General features: G+C 36.1%; 1 protein-coding gene across 4 annotated transcripts in view; it reads left to right on the top strand.

Moving 5' to 3' along the window:
- rptor (regulatory associated protein of MTOR, complex 1) overlaps positions 1–19,678 on the top strand; it is a 260,643-nt gene extending 240,965 nt beyond the window's left edge. For all 4 annotated transcript variants that reach the window (XM_059560532.1, XM_059560531.1, XM_059560530.1 and 1 more), the window contains 6 exons: positions 8,731–8,837; positions 10,960–11,087; positions 12,923–13,009; positions 13,106–13,222; positions 14,877–15,006; positions 16,601–19,678. In XM_059560532.1, coding sequence (XP_059416515.1) covers positions 8,731–8,837; positions 10,960–11,087; positions 12,923–13,009; positions 13,106–13,222; positions 14,877–15,006; positions 16,601–16,669 — 638 coding nt within the window. In that variant the 3' untranslated portion in view covers positions 16,670–19,678. The remainder of the gene's footprint in view (positions 1–8,730; positions 8,838–10,959; positions 11,088–12,922; positions 13,010–13,105; positions 13,223–14,876; positions 15,007–16,600) is intronic.
- The last annotated feature ends 358 nt before the right edge of the window (positions 19,679–20,036 follow it).

The raw sequence follows: 20,036 nt of genomic DNA, 5'->3' as shown, positions 1-20,036 counted from the left end.
CGGTTTACCTAATTAATGCAGCCTAAAAATCCTTTAACGGATTTGGATAATAAAAGCATATTAGTATGTTATGTGTATGCCAGGTTAAAGAGATGGGTCTTTAATCTAGATTTAAACTGCAAGAGTGTGTCTGCCTCCCGAACAATGTTAGGTAGGTTATTCCAGAGTTTAGGCGCCAAATAGGAAAAGGATCTGCCGCCCGCAGATGATTTTGATATTCTAGGTATTATCAAATTGCCTGAGTTTTGAGAACGTAGCGGACGTAGAGGATTATAATGTAAAAGGAGCTCATTCAAATACTGAGGTGCTAAACCATTCAGGGCTTTATAGGTAATAAGCAATATTTTAAAATCTATACGATGCTTGATAGGGAGCCAGTGCAGTGTTGACAGGACCGGGCTAATATGGTCATACTTCCTGGTTCTAGTAAGAACTCTTGCTGCTGCATTTTGGACTAGCTGTAGTTTGTTTACTAAGCGTGCAGAACAACCACCCAATAAAGCATTACAATAATCTAACCTTGAGGTCATAAAAGCATGGATTAACATTTCTGCATTTGACATTGAGAGCATAGGCCGTAATTTAGATATATTTTTGAGATGGAAAAATGCAGTTTTACAAATGCTAGAAACGTGGCTTTCTAAGGAAAGATTGCGATCAAATAGCACACCTAGGTTCCTAACTGATGACGAAGAATTGACAGAGCAACCATCAAGTCTTAGACAGTGTTCTAGGTTATTACAAGCGGAGTTTTTAGGTCCTATAATTAACACCTCTGTTTTTTCAGAATTTAGCAGTAAGAAATTACTTGTCATCCAGTTTTTTATATCGACTAAGCAATCCATTTGTTTTTCAAATTGGTGTGTTTCACCGGGCTGCGAAGAAATATAGAGTTGAGTATCATCAGCATAACAGTGAAAGCTAACACCATGTTTCCTGATGATATCTCCCAAGGGTAACATATAGAGCGTGAAGAGTAGTGGCCCTAGTACTGAGCCTTGAGGTACTCCATACTGCACTTGTGATCGATAGGATACATCTTCATTCACTGCTACGAACTGATGGCGGTCATATAAGTACGATTTAAACCATGCTAATGCACTTCCACTGATGCCAACAAAGTGTTCAAGTCTATGCAAAAGAATTTTGCGGTCAATTGTGTCAAACGCAGCACTAAGATCCAATAAAACTAATAGAGAGATACACCCACGATCAGATGATAAGAGCAGATCATTTGTAACTCTAAGGAGAGCAGTCTCAGTACTATGATACGGTCTAAATCCTGACTGGAAATCCTCACATATACCATTTTTCTCTAAGAAGGAATATAATTGTGAGGATACCACCTTTTCTAGTATCTTGGACAGAAAAGGGAGATTCGAGATTGGTCTATAATTAACTAGTTCTTTGGGGTCAAGCTGTGGTTTTTTGATGAGAGGCTTAATAACAGCCAGTTTGAATGTTTTGGGGACATATTCTAATGACAATGAGGAATTAATAATAGTCAGAAGAGGATCTATGACTTCTGGAAGCACCTCTATTAGGAGCTTAGATGGTATAGGGTCTAACATACATGTTGTTGGTTTAGATGATTTAACAAGTTTATACAATTCTTCCTCTCCTATAGTATATGTTACTTTCCCGCCAAGCAATACGAAATACCTCTAGTTTTGTTTTCCTCCAGCTGCGCTCCATTTTTGGGGCTGCTCTCTTTAGGGTGCGAGTATGCTCATTATACCATGGTGTCAAACTGTTTTCCTTAACCTTCCTTAAGCGTAAAGGAGCAACTGTATTTAAAGTGCTAGAAAAGAGAGAGTCCATAGTTTCTGTTACATCATCAAGTTCTGAGGTTTTGGATATGCTAAGGAATTTGTATACATCAGGAAGATAACTTAAAAAGCATTCTTTTGTGTTAGAAGTGATGGTTCTTCCATACTTGTAACAAGAAGTAGGATTTACAATTTTGGCTATATGAAGTTTGCACAGAACTAAATAATGATCTGAGATATCATCACTTGGCTGAATAATTTCAACACCATCAACATCAATTCCATGTGACAGTATTAAATCTAGAGTATGATTTCGACAATGAGTAGGTCCTGAAACGTGTTGTCTAACACCAAAAGAGTTCAGAATGTCTATAAATGCTGATCCCAATGCATCGTTTTCATTATCAACATGGATATTAAAATCACCAACTATTAAGACTTTATCTGCAGCCAGAACTAACTCGGATGTAAAATCACCAAACTCTTTAATAAAGTCTGTATGGTGCCCTGGTGGCCTGTATACAGTAGCCAGTACAAACATAACAGAGGATTCATCATTAACATTTGTTTCTCTGGATAATGTTATATGAAGCACCATTACTTCAAACGAGTTATACTTGAAGCCTGCTCTCTGAGAGATCCTGAAAACGTTGTTATAAATTGAAGCAACACCTCCACCTTTGCCTTTTAGACGCGGCTCATGTTTATAACAGTAATCTTGGGGGGTGGACTCATTTAAAATAATGTAATCAGGTTTTAGCCAGGTTTCTGTCAAACAGAGTACATCTATATTATGATCAGTGATCATATTATTTACAAAAAGTGTTTTCGTAGAAAGGGATCTGATTTTCAATAAGCCAAGCTTCATCATTTGTTTATCCATATTGCTTCTGTTTTTTATTTGTTGAACCTCAATTAAATTGTTAATCTTAACTTGGTTTGGATGTTTTTTTGTTTTTTCTAGTTCGGGGAACAGACACAGTCTCTATAGTGTGATATCTAGGTGAAAAAGTCTCTATGTGCTGAGAATTAACTGACCTCTGTGACGGGAGGCGGCTAGCAGACGGTCGGTTTAGCCAGTCTGTCTGCTTCCTGACCTGGGCCCCAGTTAGTCAAGTATAAACACGAAGACTATTTGCCAAATTTCTAGAGAGAAGAGTGGCGCCACCCCAGGAGGGATGAAGACCATCTCTTTTAAGCAGGTCAGGTCTGCCCCAAAAGCTTGTCCAATTGTCTATGAAACCTATGTTATTCTGTGGGCACCACTTAGACATCCAACCATTGAGTGATGACAATCTGCTATGCATCTCATCACCACGGTAAGCAGGGAGGGGACCAGAGCATATTACAGTGTCTGACACCGTGCTTGCAAGTTCACACACCTCTTTAATGTTATTTTTAGTGATCTCCGACTGGCGAAGTCGAACATCATTAGCGCCGGCATGAATAACAATCTTACTGTATTTACATTTAGCATTAGCCAGCACTTTTAAATTTGCCAAGATGTCAGGCGCTCTGGCTCCCTGTAAACATTTGACTATGGTGGCTGGTGTCTCTATATTCACGTTCCGTACAATAGAATCACCAATAACTAGAGCACTTTCATCAGGTCTCTCAGTGGGTGCATCACTGAGTGGGGAGAACCTGTTTAATGTTTTGATCGGAACAGAAGAGCGGTGTTTTGACCCACGACTACGCTGCCTCACCGTCACCCAGTTGCCCTGCTGCAAGGGCTCTGTTTCCGGAACCGAACAATGTACAGGAATCCCTGAGCTAGACGCATCCAAAGCCATATCTAGAGCCCTAACATTCTTACTGTCCTCAATTAAAGTTTGGATGCGTGTCTCTAATTCTGAAATCTTCTCTGTCAGCCTAACTATTTCCCTGCATTTATCACATGTGAATCCCTCATCAGCGACAGAGATAGATAAACTGTACATGTGGCAAGAGGTGCAAGAAACAATGATAGGAGAAGCCATTACTCACCGTGCTTGATGAAACTTCTTACTGCGGTTGTTTGATGAACTTGTGAAAAACTGTTCGAGTGAAGATAAACATGTACATTTGCTCTGTTGTCTGTTGGCACGCAGTGATGCCCGCAGCAAGGTGCAACAAGCTCTAGTTCGTAAGGTATGCGACAACGAGCTGTTTATTCCGTGAGCTATTAAAGCAGCAAAAGGAAAACCAACTCCGTGTTAATGTCCATTTGACATTGGATGTTCAACAAGCATTTAAAGGGACAATATGTAAGATTTCTTTTTATTCAAATCTCGAAAAACCACTAGAACAGTGTTATATATTTTGCTGACTTGTGTACTTACATTATCCCAAATGTTTTGAAGAATTTTTAAGTCCAAACTGGTGACACGGAGCGTGTCTATATAGTGTCATTGTGTCAACTGCCAATGTCGTCATAACCCCTCAATTTTATTAGACAGGTGACAACCGCACAGATTAACATTATAAGAGAACTTCCAAATGTATCTAGTATGATTAAACAGCACTGCTTTCTTTTCCACATATCTACGACCAGAGGGAGCAGAAGTGGTCGACTGTGGCATAATAAAAGCTCCGATGCTTTCGAGCCATGTGTCACACTAGTTCATTGGCCTTGTTTCGCTTCGACAGCTTTCAGGCTAACCCTGCTTTATTCTACTACGTTAATAAATCATTAGCTCATCCATGAACATGATTTCTGCCCAAGTCCCATCGGATTGCATCGCCTGTGGGGATGAAGTTGACAAATCCCACGATTCCACACAGTAATGGTGTCATCGAATTATGCCTTTTTTTTTTTTTTTTTTTTGAATATGCGCCCTCTAGCAGTGGAAAAAATTACATAGTGTGCCTTTAAGGCTATGATGTTTGGGTGTATGTTCACATACACAAGTTAATTCAAGTCAAGTCACCTTTATTTATAAAGCGCTTTTAACAATACAGATTGTGTCAAAGCAACTGTACAGCATTAATTAGGAAAATAGTGACAGTGGCAAGGAACCAAAACTCCATCGGTGACAGAATGGAGAAAAAAACCTTGAGAGAAACTAATCAATGCCAAGCTGCAGCAAAGTCACATTGTGCAGTGGACTCAACTGGTTCCTGTGGTATTGTCCCGGTGGCCGTCTGAGAAAATGTCTTTACTGTGGATCTGTCTCTGGGGCTCATCTAGTCTTCCTCGTCTCCGCTGACAGTCAGGGCTGTAGAGGTCCTCTCTAGGTGCTGATCCACCATCTGGTCTGGATACAGACTGGATCCGGGTGACTGCAGTGACCTCGGAATAAGAGGGAAACAGACTAATATTTACGTAGATGCCATTCTTCTAACAATGTACCAGGTACATCGGGTGTTATGGGAAGTGTTCCCGGTTCCGGTTGACCTAATTAATGCTTTAAAGGATTTGGATATTAGAAATGTGTTTGTGTGTTATGTGTAAGCCAGGTTAAAGAGATGGGTCTTTAATCTAGATTTAAACTGACAGAGTGTCTGCCTTCCAAACAATGTTAGGTAGGTTATTCCAGAGTTCGGGCACTAAATAGGAAAAGGATCTACCTCCCACAGTTGATATTTGTATTCTAGGTATTATCAAATTGCTAGATTTTTGAGAACACCATGGATATGGAGGACTATAATTTAATAAGAGCTTGTTCAAATACTAAGGTGCTAAACCATTCAGGGCTTTATAAGTAATGAGCAAGATTTTAAAACCCATGCCATGTTTTATAGGTAGCCAGTGCAGTGTTGACAGAACGAGGCTAATATGATCATACTTCCTGGTTCTAGAAAGAACTCTAGCTGCTGCATTTCGGACCAGCTGGAGTTTGTTTATTAAGCATGCACAACAAGCACCAAATGAAGCATTACAATAATCAAACCTTGAGGTCAATAAATGTATGGACTAACATTTCTGAATTTAAGATTGAGACCATAGGTCGTTATTTAGAAACATTTTTGAGATGGAAAAATGCATTTATACAAATGCTAGAAACATGGCTTTCTAAGGAAAGATTGCTATCAAATAGCACACCTAGGGTCCTAACTGATGTTGAAAAATTGACAGAGCAGCCATCAAGTCTTAGACAGTGTTCTAGGTTATTACATGCAGAGTTTTTAGGTCCTATAATTAACACCTCTGTTTTTTTTCAGAATTTAGCAGTAAGAAATTACTCGTCATCCAGTTTTTTATATCGACTATGCATTTTGTTAGTTTTTCCGATTGTTATGTTTTGCTGGGCCAAAAAGAAATATGTAGCTGAGTATCATCATCATAACAGTGAAAGCAAACACCATGTTTCCTGATGATATCTCCCAAGGGAAACATTTAAAGTGAAAGTGAAAGTGAAGTGACATTCAGCCAAGTATGGTGACCCATACCCAGAATTTGTGCTCTGCATTTAACCCATCCGAAGTGCACACACACAGAGCAGTGAACACACACACACACTGTGAGCACACACCCGGAGCAGTGGGCAGCCATTTATGCTGCGGTGCCCGGGGAGCAGTTGGGGGTTCGATGCCTTGCTCAAGGGCACCTAAGTCGTGGTATTGAAGGTGGAGAGAGAACTGTACATGCACTCCCCCCACCCACAATTCCTGCCGGCCCGGGACTCGAACTCACAACCTTTCGATTGGGAGTCCGACTCTTTAACCATTAGGCCACGACTTCCCACATGAAGCATGAAGAGTAACAGCCCTAGTACTTGAGGTACTCCATACTGCACTTGTGATTGATATGATACCTCTTCATTCACTGCTACAAATTGATGGCGGTCATATAAGTATGATTTGAACCATGCTATTGTGCTTCCATTAATGCCAACAAAGTTTTCTTGTCTTTTCAAAAGAATGTTATGGTCAATAGTTTTGAATCCAGCACTAAGATCCAATAAAACTAATAGAGAGATACAACCACGATCAGATGATAAGAGCAGGTCATTTTAACTCTAATGAGAGCAGTCTCAGTACTATGATACGGTCTAAATCCTGACTGGAAATCCTCAATGATACAGTCTAAAAATCCTGACTGGAAATCCTCACAGATACCATTTTTCTCTAAAAAGGAATATAATTGTGAGGATACTACCTTTTCTAGTATCTTGGACAGAAAAGAGAGATTCTAGATTGGTCTGTAATAAACTAGTCCTTTTGGGTCAAGGTGTTTTTTTTTTTTTATTATTATTATTATGAGAGGCCAGCCAGTTTGAAGGTTTTGGGGACATATCCTAATGACAATGAGGAATTAATAATAGTCAGAAGAGGATCTATGACTCCTGGAAGCACCTCTTTTATGAGATTAGATGAAATAGAGCCTAACATACATTTTGTTGGTTTAGATAATTTAAAAAGTTTATACAATTCTTCCTCTCCTATTGTAGAGAATGAGTGGAATTGTTCCTCAGGGGGTCTATAGCACACTATCTGATGCGATACTGTGGCTGACATATGTATGGTTAAAATTTTATCTCTAATAGTATTGATCTTGGAAGTAGAGTAGTTCATAAAGTCATTACTTCTGTGCTGTTGGGAAATGTCAACACCTGTTAATGCTTTATTTTTCGTCAATTTAGCCACTGTATTGAATAAATACCCGGAGTTATGTTTGTTTTCTTCTAAAAGAGATCTAGCAGTTTTTTATGCTTTTCTGTTAGATAGTTTACTTTCCTGCCAAGCAATGCAAAATACCTCTAGTTTTGTTTACCTCCAGCTGCGCTCAATTTTCAGGACTGTTCTCTTTAGGGTGAGAGTGTGCTCATTATACCAAGGTGTCAGACTGTTTTCCTTAATCTTCCTTAAGCATAATGGAGCAACTGTATCTACAATTCTAGAAAAGAGGATAACAAGTCCTTATCCTTGAAAACCATAGGTAAATACAAGAGAAGATACAACGATATACATTGTTCACAATTTCCTTTTTTTTTCTGTACAGATAATTATTTACTGCCCAGAGCATATAAACTAGAGTGATGTTATAAAACTAAAAACACAACTAAACTAGGAAAATAAGGCTGTTAAGTTTTATTGAATTAATGAATTAATAAATGTATGATCAAATGAATTAATAAATATTTAATTAATACATAATGTCATTTGAATTTCAATATTTTATTTTGAGGAAATATGTAATTTTGTACAATAAAGAATATGTCTGTTAGGTTACCTTTTGATGTCCAATGTTAAATCTGGATCCTGAAGTAAGAACCGCATGAGAACCACATCTATTTCTTATTGATTTGTTCTACATTTTATTCATTTTATCTACACTTGCTGTCTATAATCTATATTCTCTTCAAAATAATGAAATCATTGTGTAATCTACAAGGGAGTCACAAAGAGAATCTGTAACTGGATCATAAATTAAACCAGCTCAGCACTGATTGGTGTCAGCATGAATAACTCTGTAAATAATTGCAGTTTAAACCTGAAATTAACAAATTAAAAGTTGTATGAATGTGTCTGCTGTTTTTTTTTTCTTTCTCTCTCTCTCTGTGTAATTCCTCCATATCTGTTCACATCATTATTACGACAAAATTGACCAGGGCTAGGCCTTGGACCAGAGAACAATAACCGCTTCATAAACTGTGAGTTAGTGTGATTACAAGCTAAAGGGTTCAGTTTAAGGTTTGTTGATCTTGATCTTTTGTTAATCCAGTCCCATATGTGGCTTTGAACTTTCTTTCTTATTTATTTATTTATTTTTTGTTTAAACTTTTTCATTCTTTATGTAAGAATTTCACTTTGTGCATTTAATTATTCAAAGTTTTATGAGACTATTCTTGAAAGCGTTGTATTCATTAATTCATGAAAGTGGTGCATTCACCAATATTTTTATTCTGAAAGAAATGAAAATCAACCAAAAGGTGAGTGTGCGACTGTTTTATCTTAATGTACTGACAAGTTAGGAGAGCCCAGAGAGTTGTTTATTTGAGTGTGTATGTGCGTAAACCTTCTCTACTCTCTTTTGAAGGTGCAGGTATGGTGGTGGACTGGGAGCAGGAGACTGGCCTCTTGATGACGTCAGGTGACGTTAGAGTCATACGGATCTGGGACACAGAAAGAGAAATGAAAGTGCAGGTACTAGCTGAGTTGCACATGTGAGCGCGCAAACACACACACACCCCCCCTTCATTTTAAAAGCATCAGTTCTGGACCAGCTTTTTAGCTCCGTCATTTATAGGGCTGGGAAAATAAATTGATGCATTGCGAATGGAGAGATGATTCAGCATCAATTCTGATATTTTCCTAATGCATCGCATCGATTTTTTCGATTCTGAGAAATCATTACAGACACTTGAACCTAAAATAATCATTTATAAAATTCGAAAAAGTTGAAGCGAATTACAAAGGTGTTCACAGTGGGCTGTGTTTACATTACCCTTGCATCATAAAAGCATTCTAAGATGAAGTGAAATTACATGACTCAGCCGAACGCACAAGCACCCTTTAGCACTCTACTTCATGAGCATTTGAGTGTGCAGATAAAAACTAGATTAGAGCGCCATCTGCTGTTAAAATATAAGCTCAGAATCGATTCCAGAGGAATCGTGATGCATTCTGAAAATCTAAGAATCGATCCACGAATCGATTCTGCATCGACTTATCATCCCAGCCCTAGTCATTTATGTGCACCACTGTCTTGCTTCATAGTTGGATAAAAAGTTATTTCCATATAAGTCTCTTTTTTTATTTTTTCAACTTTTCAAAGTTCCTACATGAATGTTCCTGTTGATTGATTCTGCAGATCCTTGTATCAATGTATTTGATGATCAGTCATTAAGTTCAATTTAGCAGTGTGTCTAAAGAAGAAACTCTTAAAGCTGGCATTTCACTGTGCAGTCAAACTTCCTTTCATGAGATGTCATGCTGGACAAATGTGAAGTGAACCACGCTAGAAATGAATAAGAACGGATCCTACAGTTCCATTCTTATAGGCTGTGCCTCTCTCACGTTTTCAGATGTTTCAAGTTTCAGATGTGATCCAATTATAATATTATGATACATTTTGAAGTATTGAACCGCAACATGTAATCTGATATCCAGTGTTGTGCCTGAACGCGTTCATTGAACGATAGTTCATGAACTCGTTCATATTTTGGGCGAACGTGAACTGAACGTGCTGTATTAATGTCTGATGAATGTTACTGTGAACTCGTTCATTCTGGTGTCTGTGAACGGCACGCTCTCTCAGGTTAACTTCGTTCAATAGGGTGCCAGATTTCTATAGAGCATTCCAGGCGAAAACCCGCCTAAAACACACCGTAAACGGGTCTTAATATGTAGCGGAAAAACACCCAATCTGGCAACACCAGCCACCAGTGTCGCACCGCCGTCCGCCGCATGCGTGACGCGTCAACAAAAAAAAAACAGCAAACGACAGCAGCATGTAGCAAGGCGTATGATCATTTAAAAGAATTTTATGATGTTTATGACAAGGTCGGTGAGAATGGGAGACAAAGCATTAAAGCAACAATGGGGAAATGCTGTCCCCTCAAAGCTAATGTAAACCCTGGTTGGATAAGGATTCAAAATTGGATATGAAGATGAAATCTGACGCATAGCTTCATTGTTAAAACTGATAAAATAATTGCTGTCTGTGATTCTTTATGGGCTGTGGCAATAATTTTAAAAAATAATAGCTCGCAGCAACGTATGGAAAAAAAGAAGTATGAACTAGTTCATTTTTGGAACTGTGAACTTTAGTTCAAAATTTTGTAGTTTGAACTATGAACTGAACTAGTACATTTTAAAATTTGTGAATTGAACTTTAAACTAGTTCATGTAGAAAGTGAACTTTCCCAACACTGCTGATATCTACAAAAAAAATCTATCTTTGTAAATACAGTTCATTGAACCTTTACACTGTGTCTTCACCAGAGCAGCCATTGTTCAAGCAGTGACCATTCTAAATATATATGTAAATTAGTTTTATTCAGAGGCCCACACTGAGCAAAAATATGCAAATCGTTAACTGATATTCATATGGAGTTTTTGATATTTAAATGGACAAAAAGTAAAATGAATTTCTGTTTGCTTGTGATGTAAATCAATAAAATCTTACATAAAATGCATATAAATATCAGTCACTCTTTATCTCCCAATAATATGTCTTAGTGTGGTATTTAAATGCTTTGATATTTAAATAATGTTTAACTGCACTCCTCCAATAGCTGATTCATCTTTTATGTCTGTGTTGCAGGACATACCTACAGGAGCAGACAGCTGTGTGACCAGCCTATCATGTGATCCTCAGCGGTCACTGGTGGCTGCAGGTCTTGGAGACGGATCGGTTCGGGTGTACGACCGCAGAATGGGACCTAACGAATGGTGCGTCAGCATTCACAGATCTCGGTCTACAATCATAAACCTATCAAATAGCACATTCCTCACTCTCGGAGACCTTCACTAACAACCATATTTGATGAATCATAAAGGAATGACCTGTTATTGACTTTTGGGAAAAATCTAAACAGTCAGTCACCCCTCATGGACCCAATAAAAAAAAGAGTCATTTTACTGAATCATAAATGTATTCATCTCTGATGTTCCAGCACAATTGATATGATTTCATAATTGAGACATCTTGAAATCTAAAATAATTTCTGGCTGTATCATAAAATGATTCCGAATGAATCTTGTTGCTATACGCAACGTCACTCCTGTCCAGCACCACTGAGCTTGTTTTATTTTGCATTTGCTCTTGGTTGGATAAAAGTATAGTATCTGTGACAGTATCTGTGTCCACTCACCCGCAAATTCCATGAGAAAACGTTGTAATTAAGTCATAAAAAGTAATAAATGTTAATTTAATAACTCCCCCTGGCTCTAGCATTTCCAAATGCTCAAGAATTCCCTTCTGTTAGTCACATGCATCGGCTCTCTTCCGTGCCTTATTATTTCTTTGCTTTCATGCACCTTTAAACATTTCACCTCTGTGTCCCACAGCTCATGCTGACATTTCCTCTGTCACACTGTTGTTGAGGTCCTTTTCATTAATTTGCTTCCAGCCTGGCTACCACTATACTTAAAGGGTATAAATTGCTTAATTTAAATTAAAGTGAAATTGCATCATAACTTTTTAAATTACTTTTTGCTAAAGTTTTGTCATAGAGGAATATATCTGTATGAGAACCGCCTTGCCTCCAGTAGCATTGCTGTAGTACTCATGATTATGTTTCAGTCTAGCTAAAAGTTGTTTTCTTCTGGATACTTTTAAAAAAGGTATATTATATTATATTTGTTTCCCCTTTTCCCAGATTCACACTTTTATAATTAAATCCTTCATAAAAGTATTATTATATTTTAAATATAAATCTATAATCTATGTTGATCTATACACAAACCATTTCAATACTTATTGTGTGAAAATTGTTTATATTAGGCCCTATTATTCATTTATTTTAATATATATATTTTTGTATATATGTGTATGTATGCATGTATGTATTTTTTTTACAAAAAAATATATTGCTGTATAGTAAAGAGCATGCTTAAAATTGGAGACAGAGAAATGAAAGTAAGTATCAGCTGTTAACAATACATTTATTATGCATTATTTCCAATCATGCTGTAATTTTATGACTTTAGGATAAATTTAATGCTTATTATGAAATTAGTCTTAGCAAGACAAGGTCTGCCATTTTATTTGCAAAATGTTATTGCTATCGTATTTAAAGACGGTATGAAATTTGTGATGTGATGTATTTCATTAGCAAAAAGCTTAAAAGATCAGCATTTATTTGAAAATTCTTTAACATTATTTTATGACCCTCGTGTCATTCCAGTATGACCTGTATGGCTTTCTTTCCTCTTTGGAACACAATAGATGTTGTTTTGAATAATGTTGGTTTTGGTTCCTATTTACTTCCTTTGTGTGGAGGAAAATAACTCAACAGGAACCGAAACTGTGGTTATCAACCCCATCCCCCCCGCCCACTCCCCCCAAAAAACAACTCTTATTAACCCAGATTTTTTAATGGTCTTTTGAAAGTCCACAGTGCCAAAAATGCCAGTAGTTGAAGAAACATCCTTTTAAAGAATTATTATTTCTCAACTATGCTGTTACTACAGAGATTATTGTTATACTTTATTCTGGTCAGTGCATTCCTTCAGCTCCCTCTAGTGGTAGACTTTGTGGACTGTAATCAACTCTCTTTCTACAGTCGTGTGATGACGTATAGAGAACACGGTGCTTGGGTGGTGAAGGCACATCTGCAGAAGGGGCCTGAAGGACACATTATCAGTGTCAGGTATCTTTTTTTTCTCTGCCTCATAATTTCTATCACTTCATTTAAAGAATTTACTTTTAAGAATTTTTATTTAAAGTTGGTACTCCTCTATTGTAGTGTGAATGGAGATGTGCGTTTCTTTGACCCACGGACACCAGAATCAGTTAACATCTTGCAGACAGTGAAAGGACTCACTGCTCTGGACATCCATCCTCAAGCAAACCTGTTCGCTTGGTGAGAGATGCAACTACATAATTTATACAATCAGTTCTATTATGCAAAATATTATAATTTAGAAAAATATATATATCCCTTTAAATATATCATCTGATCGATGTCTTGAGGTGTGGTAACCGTAGTATAAACGGAATAATTGACTCTGCTTTGCATCATGGCCTCATCACCACTTTGGGTGTGCATTATTTTTTGAATAATTCAACGGCCCGTCATCAATTATTCCTTACTTAACAAACGACACAACTCATAATATTATAACTGCACGTAATGTATAAACTTTACGTAATGTAATAAGTAAAACATTATTATTGTAAAAAGAAAAAAAATCCTTTTAGAATAATTGTTTGTTTTTGTGTTGGTGTGTGTATACACAAACAAATGAATTCTAAAATAAAAAATATATTTATTTTTAGAATTAATTTGTACATGAATGAATTAAGCAAAGCAAATATGTTCACTTCTGAGATTCATTTTAGCATTTATAATATAACTAAACTATAGCTGAACATCAGTGAGGGGACATTGTTCCTCTTAGCATCATGAAAAAAAAAAAAAAAAACTTTTATTAAAATTCTAAATGCAACACAGATAAGTCTAGAATATGTGCAAAGAGTGCTTCCATTATCATTTCAAATGCACTGAGCCTGACACTCATCTCAGTTCACTGGTTCAATGGACATGTCTGTGATCGGCTACTTTGTAAATAGAAACATCTGATGCTCTCCAGAGTGGAAATGCAAACATGCACTGAAGAGTTTGCCAAATATGTTGTTATTACAGATGCTCTTGTTTTTTTTGTGTGTGTGTGTGTGTGTGTGTGTGTGTGTTTAGCTCCCTAAACTGGGTGTGACACGATAATCTGCCTTCCATATGGAATTAATTTGGAATGTTACTGATACGGAAACCGTTGACAATCCTACTTTGCATGTTTTTTAAACACTTAGATGATGTTCTTTCTTTGGCCATGCATTAAATTCACATCCTTGAAAATAGTGCGGGTACTATTACTGGAGCTGTAAATTATGAAATGCGTCATAATCACAAAAAAGTTCACAACGTAGCCTAATAAGACTAATTTTCTTATTTTACATAAAACTGTTATTATTTTTTGTGCTCAAATGTATTATATTGTAAACATTGTTTTAAATTATGTGGTGATATTATCTTATGAACTGTGATTACATTATAATTTGTCACAGTGTGTTCATAATGTAATAAATCTATCATACAATAATCTATTACATTATGTGAAAAATTATTATTACATTATGAGCTCAAGATTTTATTACGTTTTCAGAAAATTATTACATTATGAACATTTTATTACAATATTAATTTAATACTTATTACATTATGTGCAGTTATTAAAGTATGAGTTTCTTCACACCTTATTGTAAAAACATTTTACAAAGCTTATTGTCAGCATTACTGCAAACAGGTTTTCCAACTAACAAAGTTTTTACATAGATATTTACATAGTCTAATAATAATAAGTTATTGCTCTCCCACATGCCCCACATTGTCCCCCCAGAATCTTGTCTGCTCACCTGTGACAGAGTAATAACCAGGTGGTCACCCTAGTCCTGAAATGCCTGTAATTCATGCCTCTTTTTAAACATTTTTCTCTCGTTCTCTCACTTTCTTTCTCCAGTGGCTCTATGAATCAGTTTATCGCTGTGTATAACTCCAGTGGGGATGTCATCAGCAACATTAAGTACTATGATGGTTTCATGGGTCAGAGAATTGGAGCCATCAGCTGCCTGGCCTTCCACCCTTACTGGGTAAGACTGATTTCTCAATGAAGACTTTATCACTAAGAGCTGCAAGTGTTGGGAAAGCTAATTTGAAACTTTAATTTGTTAAGCTACAAGTAACGCATAAATTAAAGTTGTTAAACAACAGTCAAGCTTTTAACAGAAGTAGTTGTGAAGGGGAAATATTTTTAAATATATCAAATGATATAACTTACTATGAGAGCAGTATCACACTTAAACAAAAGTGAAAGTGAAAGTGAAAGTGAAAGTGAAGTGACATTCAGCCAAGTATGGTGACCCATACTCAGAATTTGTGCTCTGCATTTAACCCATCCGAAATGCACACACACAGAGCAGTGCACACACACACACACACACTGTGAGCACACACCCGGAGCAGTGGGCAGCCATTTATGCTGCGGCGCCCGGGGAGCAGTTGGGGGTTCGATGCCTTGCTCAAGGGCACCTAAGTCGTGGTATTGAAGGTGGAGAGAGAACTGTACATGCACTCCCCCCACCCACAATTCCTGCCGGCCCGGGACTCGAACTCACAACCTTTCGATTGGGAGTCCGACTCTCTAACCATTAGGCCACGACTTCCCCTTTTTTTTTTTTTTTTTTTTTTTTTTTTTGTTTTTTTTTTTTTTTTTTTTTTTTTTTTTGTTCTTTTTTTTTTTTTTTTTTTTTTTTTTTTTTTTTAAGTGAAAAATTAGCATAACAGCATAAAACTTGAAGAAATAAATGTACACTAATTAAACAAATTAAACATATTTGAATTCATAAGTAAATATTTCACTACTACTAAATAAAATGTTATTCACAGACAAATAAATCTGTGAATTGTTTTTCAGACATGACCCATCCAAACTAACTAGTTTCACTAGAATGAATTGAACTTCCAGAGACTACTTATAATATATATATATATATATATATATATAAATAAATATATATATATATATATATATATATATAAATAAATATATATATATATATATATATATATATATATATAAATAAATATAAAAAACACTTTAGGAGATCTGTTTACATCCTCATTGCAACAATTAAACATGCATGCTACATGTTGGAAAAAGTAACCCATAACACATAATTTAAAATAATTATGAAATATAAAAAGGGTTTAACAGCATCTTGCCATATATATACCATAATACCATACATACTGTGTATAGTAAATCAATCAATCAAATAATAGATTTAAGGTTAATGTATAAAAATTCCAAATCCCAAAATCAAAATAATATCTAAATAAAAATCATTAAAAAACCTAATTTTATTTGGTTATACAAAAATTTAAGTTTTTTTCCCAGTTGATGTCTTGAAATTTTGATTCCAAAAAATGATGGCTAAAGTAATGGTGGAAGACCAGCCTTTAACTACTGCACCTTTAACTTAGTAATGCCTCCATTTATTATATCTATAAAATGGAACAAATGCAAACCATTTTTGCTTTTACATACATCCACATTAATAGATGTCAATATAAAGTGAGGCCACTATGGAATTGGCTAACAAAACAAAAAAAGTACTTAGTACTTACTTTTATAACAATTTTTATTAGAAAACTAAGTCTTCTTTTTTCTTTTAACTTCCTCAGCCTCATCTTGCTGTGGGCAGTAATGACTACTACATGTCCATCTACTCAGCAGAGAAGAGACTCAGATAACATCATGACCTCTCACCTTTGACCCCTGCTGCCCCCTTGGATGTAAATGACTTCCTGTAAATATGCAACAACCACAATGAATGTCTAAAGAAGGCTGCTGAACCCACACATGATGACTATATTAGAACCATTATTATTATTATTCTCAACATAATTATCATTATGGATTTACTGATTGTAGTAGACATGGCTGTGCCGGAGGAGTATGTACTATTTCAATTGCATATAAAGATCTAAAAACAAGTCTTTATGGTTTGGCCAATGTTGGCCATAGTTTTTGACTGTCTTCGAACTGATAACCTCCATGAAGAGTCAGAGAGATCGACCTGAAGACAAGACAAATGAAATGACGAACTTCCCTTCGCTTGGTGTTCAATGCTGACTGTGAAGGCCCATTGCTCAGTGGATTCTCTCTGATACCCTGTGCCTCATCATATATATGCTGAAGTACAGTTGGATGTGCTTTTCTGAAAAACTCTGTCAATCTTGCTGTAGAGCCGTAGTTTTTTAAGTGTGCAGGCATGCATTTCTTGTGTGACAAAATAGCCAACAGATGGGGTGTACTTACTCGCCAAACACAACCTCCCTTACATATCCATTCTTAACATGTTCACACATATGCACTATGCCAAACCTTCTCTTCATCAAACACAATACTTTATTGAACTGCACATACAAAAATGTAGTTTTACACATCAACACCACATACTGACTCTGACCTCAAAGCACTGGACATGGATAAAAGGGCCTGCCGCTCATTTGCATCCACACCAAGAACTGTGGAGCCTGGGAGAAACGCAAGGTTCTTAAAGTTAAGCTCATATAATCAGGATAAAAATTTTCATAGATTACAAGACAGAAATGTAAAGATAAGTAAGAGTGAGTTTGCCATTTATTTTTGCCTGGGCTGTAAAATAACCTTGAGTTTTTAAATTTGTTTTTGTTTTTTTGTTTTTCCACTTCTTGTTTTGCATTCAAGAGTCATTCAGTATGTAATGTGTTTTTTTTTTCTCTTACTGCACACATAACTCACTTTATGAAAATTGTGCCAGAGCCTCTGTTTTAGATAGTTAGTTAGTTCAAAGAAATGTTTCTTCTTCATGCTGCAAATAGAACATTACCTATTTTTGCAGCACAAAACCTTTTGTTCTCTTTGGCCAGTGGTCATCATCACCCCCCCCCCCTCCTGCTTAGAGATTCATCTGTAATGTGCTACACAAAATTAATTTTGTCTTAAACTCAGAGGTGGTCTCTATTAATGTTTCTCTTCAAATGGAAAAAATGATTGCATTTGACATACCAGAAAATTACTATTTCATATTTTTAGCCTCTCATGACGTTGGACATGATCTGTAGCCACCTTCACTTTTCCTGTCACTCCAATAATGTGTAGTATAGTCCTGGTTACCTACCAGTGACACAGCATTATGTGGAATCAAATACAACTATCATGTCTGTCATTGCAGCACTTATATACGTTCTCACTATGTCCTGTGCTGTTGTTAACTCTGATAAATTAATTATAATTCTCTGTTTAAGTTTTTAGTGCTTGTGTTTCACAGAGGTTTCATCTGTGGCCCACAACTGTGCACAGTTGTGATCTGTTTACACAAGAATGAAAATGAAAGTGGTAACTAAAAGCTTAAAGGGATATTTCACACAAATGTGAAAATTTTATCTTGACTAATTCCAAACATGCATGACCTTTCTTTCGTGGAACACAAACAAGATATTTATCAAATGCTTTTTTTCCATTCAATAAAAGTGGATGGGGACCAGGCAATTCAAAGACAGTAATTGCCAAGTGATACAGGTTTCGCAGAACATGAGGGTAGGTAAATGATTCTGTTTTCATTTTTTCTCTGAATTACCTCTGTACTGCAGCAAAATCAGGTGGAGCTTTATATATATCTTATTCAGCATTATTTGGAGTACATAATGTGAATAAAATGTATCAGTAATTCTGAAGTGAGATTTGTAAGGAATTTTAAGTTGCTGATAGATTGAGTAGCCAATAAATTAAACTAGAAGGGTTGAGGATCAGGGTGGAAATGTATTTTTGTACAAGCTCTGATCAGAGTGGTTGTTTGATTTGATTTTTCACGTCCTAGTAAAAAAAAATCTGCAAGCAAATGGGGACTTTTATTGTGATGTGACTGATGGAAACAGGCCTGGATCAAATCTTGAGAGATATGTACCCTGCTCATAGACAGTTACCTCTGGAGCAATCATGTCACAAATTACACATCTTAAGGGGAATTTAATTCATAGCAAAAAATTTAATAGTTTAGTGGAAGAAAAAATGTATTAGAATAAGTTTTGAAGCTCGCCTCCTGGATTAGTTGAATTGACCCTAGTCCTGAGTCTGCTGTTCTGTCTAATGAGATGAAGATAAAACAACATTGTGTGTAGTTTTACGTCAGTGTTAGTAACCTGATTTTCTGATATGTCTTTGATAATGTCACGGAAATAACGACTGGCAGATATGATTAATTCTTAACTTCCAGAAATCTAATTCTTGAAATGTGCTTGCAGTTATGTTGTTACTTTTGTAAACTGGTTTATGTAATGTGTGTATTTTATTTTTAACTATAAGTTTTAATTTTTTTCCTCTTTTAATCTCTTAATTTCCTCTCCTTCTTTTATCTTTGTGTTTTTGACTTGCATTTTTTGGTATGGCTGCCATTCTCTTGCTGTTGTTGCATTAATTACTGAATGAAAGAGAAAGCACATGTGTCCTTTACCCACAGTCTCTTGTTGGATTCTCTGCCCCCTTTGGACATTTGTTTTCATTAAAAAAAGGAAAATTTCAGTTCAAATCAGTGGATTTGTTAATAATCCCAATCCCTGCTCTGCTAATCCTGCTTTGGGTTTTAACATTAAAATAAAAAGATAAATTAGTTAAATGAATTGAAACAATCAGGTGTTTTTCTGTGACTGTAGACTGCTTTTTCACCATGGTTTAAAGGCGAGAAGCAAGCATTCAAATAAACCAGATATGTAAATGAACAGTTTGCTGTATTTGTCACTTTGTTTATTGTCTGTTTCTGTCATAATTTTATTGATAATTTGATTACGTGTGAGTGTGTGTTTGTAAGTACTATTATTACTATATGCATAAATATTCTTCTTGCATTCTTACAAAACATTTGTTTTCTAGAACAAAAAAAGCAATGTGTTTATCTCTTATCTTAAATATAAACATATCTTAAATATGCAGCTTTGTGTCCATTATGTGAGAAACTAGCTTCTGCTTGTTCTGATGATTACAGGAAAACCGAAAACCAGACATTTTCATAGACATGGTATCATTGTTACAGAATAAGTAATCAGAGTAGTTTCATTTAGGGTCTCTCTCTCTCTCTCT

The sequence above is a fragment of the Carassius carassius genome, chromosome 10 (assembly GCF_963082965.1).
Source record: "Carassius carassius chromosome 10, fCarCar2.1, whole genome shotgun sequence".
Classification (NCBI taxonomy): domain Eukaryota; kingdom Metazoa; phylum Chordata; class Actinopteri; order Cypriniformes; family Cyprinidae; genus Carassius; species Carassius carassius.
This window is presented reverse-complemented; position numbering and strand designations above follow the sequence as displayed.